The sequence below is a fragment of the Diplotaxodon limnothrissa genome, linkage group LG11, assembly GCF_057381915.1.
Source record: "Diplotaxodon limnothrissa isolate DT_005_m linkage group LG11, D_limnothrissa_male_GT1.1, whole genome shotgun sequence".
NCBI lineage: Eukaryota > Metazoa > Chordata > Actinopteri > Cichliformes > Cichlidae > Diplotaxodon > Diplotaxodon limnothrissa.
In genome coordinates this window covers 37,518,904-37,527,368 of record NC_140606.1, presented here as the reverse complement: position 1 = coordinate 37,527,368, position 8,465 = coordinate 37,518,904, and the positions used below count along the sequence as shown (strand labels likewise).

Genomic DNA, 8,465 nt, shown 5'->3' with positions numbered 1-8,465 from the left:
GGAGTTTTTTTTCTTTATTGTAGTGTTCCATGTTAGCCACAGAGTCTTTAATAATTGTAGACCATGATCAAATCCTTGCAGTATTTTTTTTATATTGTGAGAGTTAAAGGGGACCCATTCCTTTTCCTTTTATATATATTTATATATAGTTTAAACATGTTAAACATTACCAGTGTTTTTAAAAAAATGAGGTCAGAATATGTATAATTATTCCGTATATTACATTCTATTGGGGGTCAGTGTGACGTGATATAAGGCAGTCATTCCTAATATCAGCATATCAGGGGTGACAGAGGGAATCTTCCTATCGCTGTACAAAAACTGTCTGCAGTTCAGATGGTGGTGCAGCAGAGGGCGCTCACAAACTACTTATTATTGGACAGAAGTGAATGGCGCTAAATGGCTAAAACAAATAATTTACAAAATAAAAAATAAACATTGTTTAAAAACGTGAGTCCAAGAATAAAAATATGCAGCTGGAGATGAGCAGAATATTTCCAATTTAAATATCTAGCTCAAAAATCCAGTTTGCTTTTATTCTAACTTGTTTATTTAGGGCCACAAGTAACATACCAGTCCAACCAGACCTCCAGTTCTATTGAAGCTTGATGACACCCCAGTAGGTATCGTCATTTAGAATTTCACCTGTTATGTTTATGTTGACACTGTCCAACGGTCTAAGTTTGACAATCTTGGCCAACCACACTGAGTTCTCTGATGAGGCCGGGTAGATGCCCTTAGCCAGTGTCTTAGTTTTCTTATCATGAAAGCCAGTTCTTTCCACAAGCACACATCTCTCCCGTGAATCTTCCCTGAAGGTCACCTGGGCGTAAAAGAAGTAGGTCCCGTTTTCCTGGACGATGATGGACGTTCCACACAGGGTAAGGGTTTTGTTTCGATTTTGTTTCGAAACAGAATCTGTAGGAAATATGGAGAACGTTTCTTTAATCACTCAGTTACTTTAAATTCATTTTTAATAATTGATTTTTAACCTTTTTTTCTTGTTGTTGTTTTGTGTAATCAACCCAAATGTTCACGTCAGGTGTGATTTGAGGCCACAGGGGAAGGGTGGATCAAGTGAGTTAACGTATACACCATTATCCTTCTCAGTATGTGGGGGGGAGGGTAAGGGGCTCCAGAAAAGTAAGAAAAATTCAGAAACTTTAGCACGTGATGTCCAGTTCAATGGATGCACCATTGCGCTTCATATCTGATATTTTTGATGGTAGCGCTGCAGCTGATGTTCAGCAGCATCGATAAATACTGCATCATTGTTAATTACTCTCTAATTTACATCTTTGATTAGGCAGACGGGAAAATGTCAACTTTTGCTGGAGTTTCTTCCAAATGTCTCTCGGATCCGGTGATGAGAACACAGAGACTGGTAGCTGTTGACTCAGACCTCACAGTGGAGTAGTTTCTCACTGTATGTGGGAAAGTTTTCTTTGAAGCTTTGAAGGTTAATTATAGCTTGTGGACTGCAGTGAAATATCTCAGATTAATATCTAATCTTCTGTGCTTGACCAGTTTTCCACAGAGGGAAACAAAACAGAAGACGGAGGCGAGCTGGGTTAACCTTTGTTGTCTAAATCAGTTCAGTACGTTTAAATGTGAAATATAGAATGATATCTGACAGTAAATCGGTATAAGCGTTATTACGGTAATTGAATGCTGGTTTTTCCACTTTACACACGTTTTCTTTGAGCGTACAGAAAAGAATCGGGTGAATACCCGAGTCAGGGATAATAATAACTATTAATAAATGAATATTTTAGCGCTCAACATTGACACGCTGAATGCCGGTGGGTGTGCAACCCATGCCTTATTAATCTGTCAACTGAAGTGAAGAAAACCACATGAAAGAGGAAATGGAGGAAACTCTCCAACCGACTTGTTTTTTTTAATGACTAACAAAAAGTGTCTTTTTTTCTTGAATTTCCTGAAAGGAAGTGCTTTTTCCTCTCTGCTTCAGATCAGTGGGCCCCATAATCACAGCTGAATAAATACACCAGGTAAACAAAGCTGATCTTCCAATTAGTGTCTAATTTTCCTGCAACATACCACCTGACGAACTTGTGAAATCTGCTGCTGTGGGCTGTAATTATACGTTAAGTCGGTGCAGCCCACATTACAGAGCTGCTTCGGGTTTCTTGTGGTTTTAGAAACCCACTTCACACAGGAAAACTGCTGCATAGTGGGAGGAAAACAGTAAATGAGATTGGAAACATAATGAGGCTGCACGGCTCTGTGTTTCTCAACGGTTTAACCCGTGCAGAGGATTTCTTTGTGGATGTGGTGAACTTTTAAAACGTAGATGTAATAGTTATTCGTCAGCAGGATAAGTATGATAACTTTTATCTCTTCAACACAATAAACCTCATGGTTTTAATCTGTTCTACCGCTGGCATAAAAAATACCTTCTCCAAATGTAGCCAGTAACTTCTCCACAGCTATAAGACCAAAGTGAATTATAAAGGGAACCGTGGGACAGAAAATGAAATATAATATGTCTCTTTGTGCCGTTGCCAGACCACAATGGAATCTGAAAAAAAGTAACATCTTCACTTCTGCCTGTTGTCAAAACTATAAACTAAAGAGCACATTAACCTCACAACTAAACGTGTCACAATATACCTGTACTGATGACATCTCAAATGTCAAATAGATAATGTGAAATAATCAGTCCAACCGAGCATTTTGTAGATGGTCACACTGCATATTAATGCTATCTTGAAAAAGAAGAAGAAAACTGCTCACAAAATAATGTTGATGCAACTGACAAAGAGATTAAATAAAACGATCTCATCAATGTGGAAGGTAAACCCCAACAAAAAGGGGTAACGTGTGAAGAAATAACCATGTTAATCCCAAGAGGGGTCTTTACCTAACCCATAATCTGTATATAAAAGATGGAAGTAGCCTCTGAGTTTGAAAAGTGAAGCCAATGCAAAAATACCTCAACCCAGCTTCACAGGGGCCACATCCATCTTTCATATACAGCGTGGCGTTGAGAAAACGAGGCGTCTTTAAAGTCGCATCTCTGTTCCAAGCTTTGCACAACTTTAGATCACAGCAGGATCCGAACATGACCAGATTCCCAATGCCGTTCCTGCGTTTGGCTTCTTTCCTCCTCACCCACACCGGAGCTGGTGTATTCTTGACTTAGTGGTTTTAATAACAGATATGGCCTGCTCTTGTCGTAAAGGGATTCCTATCAGACTGTTAATGTAGTAACACATGAAAACACTTTGGAGGGGAAATAAACTTGTACCTGCAGTGTATTAAAAAAGGAAATACTAATAAATCCATCCACTGTCAGACTGGTTAACTGAAACATGACGTCAGCTTTTATCACCCATCCACTTTAGATTAGAGATAAAACACAGAGAAACACAGCAGTATATCAGTTTCCTGTCTAAGTTCTAAGTATTTGAGAACATGTGCCTTCATATAGAATTTGTAGAAAGTTGTACCTTTTTTTCTTTTCTTTCACAGAGTCTAAACAGACTCAGTTAGTTAACCCCAGGTTGGTTGAAATATTCAAATTAGGTGTTATTTTGTTATTTACTTGTTTGTTCACACCCCTCCCCCTCAACCCGCCGTGTCCTCGTGCGCCTCATTTGAAGGCTGCCCACGTTTTTCAGAATGACTTTCAGCTGCTACTGACATGTCTGAGCTCGTTGCACTCAGCATCTGTAGGCGTCCAGTTTAACAGTAGTTTTTATGCATGGCAGGCATCATCGTGATACGAGATCAGTAACAAGTGAGAGTTGTCTCTTTGGATGTGTAGCAGAGTTAAGATTTGTCTGTGTGATCATTAAAAGTTGGTGTAAAAAGACATAGTAAGAACAAGGGATACGGTTTTCTCATGAAACTCATGATTGTCAGAGCATGCCAACTTCCCACATGAAAAGACGTGAGCTCACCTACAGACAGACGTCCATTATGGTGGGAAATCTGGATGAATGGGTGAGAGCTTCCTGAAATGCAAAATAATTTAAAGGATTATGACATTTTCAGTCTTACGATTATGTGATTGTCCATGATAAATGTGACAAATGATATTTACCTGACTTAAAAGGTTCCTGAGTCTGCCTTTGTATGCGACCTGAATGAGTTGAGTTGATGGTCTCTGGTGTAGGGACTCCAACCTTGAGGAAAAATCAAAACATGCTCAACAAGTGTGCCGTAAACCTCCTTTCTTTAAGAAGGTCACCATAGATATTTGTGGTTGCAAAAAGACTTCAATTTCTATAGAAATCTGTGAGCTGACCTCTATACACAAGTTACTCCTCAGTTTGTAAGCTCAATCTCTCATTTCAGTATGCTTGTTGGCTAACAACGTGTCAGTCATCCGCTGTTAAGCACTGAACAAGCGGCTTCACAGTGAGACCCAGCCTTCCTGGTCAAATCTGACTTATTTGTAACCAATATGGTGAAAAAAATCCTCCAGAGGTTTCAAAACTCAAGACTTCTGAATCTAATAGATGATGTCAGTGAAGCTATATCCATCTTTTGTACTGTTCCTGGCTGTTTGTCTTATATTGTTTTTCAAGTACTCACATTTCCCTTTAGCCTTTACCTTTTCCACTATTGTAAATAAGGATGTGCTCTTGCAGTACAAACTGGAATTAAAGGAAATTACAGCCTGCTTCGTTTTCAGTCAATATCCTGAAAATGTTTTGAACATGAAGTCATAGGAATTGTTTGTGTTTATGCACGATCAATACTCCACTTAAGGAAATCCCAGAAAAGTTTTTACAGGGTTCACAGAATTGGGGAATGACTAAAATCAAAGTATTATAGAAGGTGAAAGATGTACCCATGAGGAAGGATACATCTTTCACCGTCTTCAAATACTGTGATCGCAGTCATTCCCCAACACTCTGTATGTTGTTCTCATGGCCACGGATAGGTGGCCATGAGAACCTGCATTTTAATGGTAGTGGTTATTATGAAAATATACTGTTTAAAGGCTGGGGAAACCTGCAGTCAGCTGAGACTGAAGTCGCTTGGATGAGTGACGAAACATTTCTGCCCCAACCCCGATAAGGATAAGCGTAAGAGAATGGATGGATGGATGCACATAGAGAAATTCTCAGTTTCAGTCTGCAACAGCTCCACTTCTCTAAAGGCTCTATTTTATAGTTGCCATGTTTAACAGACACTGGAGAGACTTTTCAAACACAATGAGTTTCTGTGTTCCCATGAGAGTGCTATCTGACAAAATCATCAAAGATGAAGGTTTTCACTTCCACCTAGAAACAAAGAGTGACTAATGGCCCTGTAATTGTGAGGCAGATGTTGTTGGCCTTATTTTCTAATTCTGGGGATGTTTTTTAGAAGAAGAAAAAAGAAATTAAAAGAACCCAAGAGCTTAAAGCATTCTTCCTTTTGTTGAGCAAGCAAGAGGAACTCATGGTGTTGCTGCCATCTAGAGGCACAAACTGGGTATCTAGAGCTGACTTAATGTCTTTGAATAAACCGATAAGGGTAGATGTGGGGCTCATTTTATTTACTTTACCGTAATAAATATGGTATTTACACAAATTACAAGCAGCAAAGCATGTGCTTTTACAAGCGCGTTCTTGATGCAAACTAAGATATGCAAACTAAGATATGACCCCGCTAGCAGTCAACATGAATCTCAGTGAAATCTGTGTTTGTGGCAGGCATACTGACCTCTGCTGGCTTCTGATTCATTGTAGCGAGATGTACAGCCATAATCACCATGGCCACGGTGAGGAGACAGCACCAAGCCTGCAGCAGCAGGTGCCTATAAGACGACCTTGGCTGATCCTCCATTCTGTCAGACAAGTACGCACAAAACCATTTAACAAATCGGCCTTTCATTTGAGAGAATGACTTTAATTAGTATATCTTCTGGCATAAGTTAACACCAGTTAATCAAGATTTTGACTGCTCTAAATATTCTGTTTCACAGGTTTCTTTCTTCATCTCTTGGCTCTGTCACTGAGGCCTCAAAGGTGGCGGAGCATGCAGAGCTCCACTTTGACCCAGGACCCTCAAATAAAAAAAAAATCAAGACTTCCATTTCCTAGTTAAATAAACATCAGGATCAAAAATAACCTTTTTACTTTTATTACAAAGTTTTCTTGATATCATATCCGCATCTTTTAAATGTTAATATATTAGAAGGATTATTTTGAACAGCGAATCATGCAAAGCCCCTCTAGTAGACACTGAGAACAAATATACCATTGTTAAAGCTCCAAGAAAGTTTTATTACCTAGTATTCAAGAATATATCCTCTCATTTGTGATGTCATGACCTCTTTAATTTTAAATTGCGACCCTTTAGGGGTGGGTGGGGTCTGGGAGGGTCACTTGAGCAACTATCGCAGTATATTTCTGCAGAAAGAGCGCATTTTTTCTTCAGCGTGCTTCACCTATTGTGCTTTTGGGACTTGTACACCTCCACCTCTTCCATTAGGTCAGAGTGCAAAGCCAGACAGTGAGATGAGTTGCAAGTAAGTTCTCACTTTCGCTGTCTTATGAAATGACAACTTTCTAAGAGAAGTCACTGAATTCTTGCCCTGATGAAGTCAATGTGACATGTTAACATGACTCAAAGAAGAACTGGCCTCAATAATCCTGTGACCACAAGCACACACATTTAAACCAGACCCCACAGAAATCATTTACATGGCTCCTAGAATGGCTGCTTTGCACTTGCCGTGTTATGGTTAACCTAACCATGCTGCTGCTTGTCTGGGATTTTACCTCAGTGGGAGTTTTTTTGTCCGGTACACAGGGTTTCTATGGTTCAACATTTTGTGGTCTGCTTGTTTATTTGTAATGACATAGACAGAAACCACTCAGTGATTGCAAAAAATGCCACTGACCCTGAACTGTGCGTCCAATGCACATTGCTATGGTTTAATTTACATTCCAGTGAGGATGCACAGCAGGCTTCACATAGTTGCACTTGTGCCTGGGTTAGACAGTGAAAACACTGGTTCAACCACTCAGTCTGCAATTCGCTCACGATTTTGTCTCTTTAATCTGAATTCTAAAATCGATATGGATAGCAATTCATTTTCTGGGGGGGAATTAGTCAAAAAGTGTCATTAAATCACTACAAAATCCGAAAAATAAACAAAGGGACATATTATTGGGCTCTTTACATTACTACGCTCTACACAGTTCTGTGTGAAAGCTGAAAAATCGTATCCCCGAACACGCCTTCCCTTTTCTGTAAAAACTTTCTATATTCTGTCATGTAAGCATCACAGCAGCAGCACTGAGCTCAACCACAGACCTCTGAATGAAAACATTCACAAAGAAATCACAGGAATTTAAGACAATATATACAATAGGATCTAAATCAATCTTGACTCACCTAGTGTGTGTTGCACTCTCACTGTCCAAATTCATGTGGTGCTTGTCTCTCAAAGACATGTCAGGTTGTCAGGGTTTTCCCTGTTACATGAGCTTGTAGTGAAGATTAGATGGAGTTTTTTTTCTTTTTATAGAGTAGTTTGAGAGATGGGAGGAAGGAGGCTGTGGTGTAGGTGGTGGGGCGGTGAACAGCACAGAGCTACAAACCAGCTCATACAGCCTGGTGTGAAACTGAATAAAACCTAAAAACCAAAATTACATGCAGTTTCATGCATTTCCAATGCACAATGACTTTAGAGTAAGAGAAACATATATTTACAAAACAGACGAGTAAAAAGGTGCAAAATGCCGTAAAAGATGTAAAGATAAGCGTCGTTCCAGTGGTGCGGCCCCTCGCTGACACATTCATGTGTGTTGTGGGTGGTTTGTGATTTCCCACGTTTATAGGTCAAAGTCACCCTTTTCTAACACCCAAACAAATGACAGGGGCTTTTTTTTCTTCTTCTTAACTGACCTGATGTGTGATGAGGAAATACAGTGCGTGTGCAATAAAGCACGCTATACAGGTTCCTTGTTGATGAGTTGCGGCCACGTTGTGTCACTCTACAGAGTCTATTTTAATCACAACTAATCAGCTTGAATGTAGCCTGAATTTAGATCTAAGGCTATTCAGAGGGTGAGAGTGAGAGTTATTCATGCATTTATAATTGCAGCTTGTAGATAAAAGCGCGGGAAATATATAGCTGCATCGGGCCATTCGGTGGCTCACGTGTTGAAGATAACTGACTGCAGATTAGAAGGCCAACGTGTTATTTTTACGTTTTCCTGTATGTTGAAAAAGGAATCGATTGCCCGCTGCTTTTAACATCAGGCCTCAAACTTTCACTTTGATACAGCTAATCACATGACTCTGAGCCTAGTGCTCATTATGCTGCTGCAGCCTCTCACTGCTGGGGGACTTCCCATGATGCACTGAGCACTTCTCTTCTGTTGCCTTCTTTTCACCCCCCCCTCCATGCAAGAAATGCCATAACTGCATATTTTCATGAGACAGACTTTTGTTTTCCCTGTGCTCCAGGTTACTTTTTGCTTTTTGCTTTCTTT

At 39.8% G+C, this 8,465-nt stretch overlaps 1 protein-coding gene across 1 annotated transcript; it reads right to left on the bottom strand.

Moving 5' to 3' along the window:
• Nucleotides 1–595: 595 nt before the first annotated feature.
• Nucleotides 596–7,421, bottom strand: lta (lymphotoxin alpha (TNF superfamily, member 1)). The gene is made up of 5 exons (XM_085365972.1): nt 7,363–7,421; nt 5,683–5,806; nt 4,070–4,151; nt 3,927–3,980; nt 596–918 (listed from the first exon to the last, which is right to left on the bottom strand). The coding sequence occupies exons 1-5, from the start codon at nt 7,419–7,421 to the stop codon at nt 596–598; spliced, it is 642 nt and encodes a 213-aa protein (XP_085222098.1).
• Between the last annotated feature and the right edge of the window lie 1,044 nt (nt 7,422–8,465).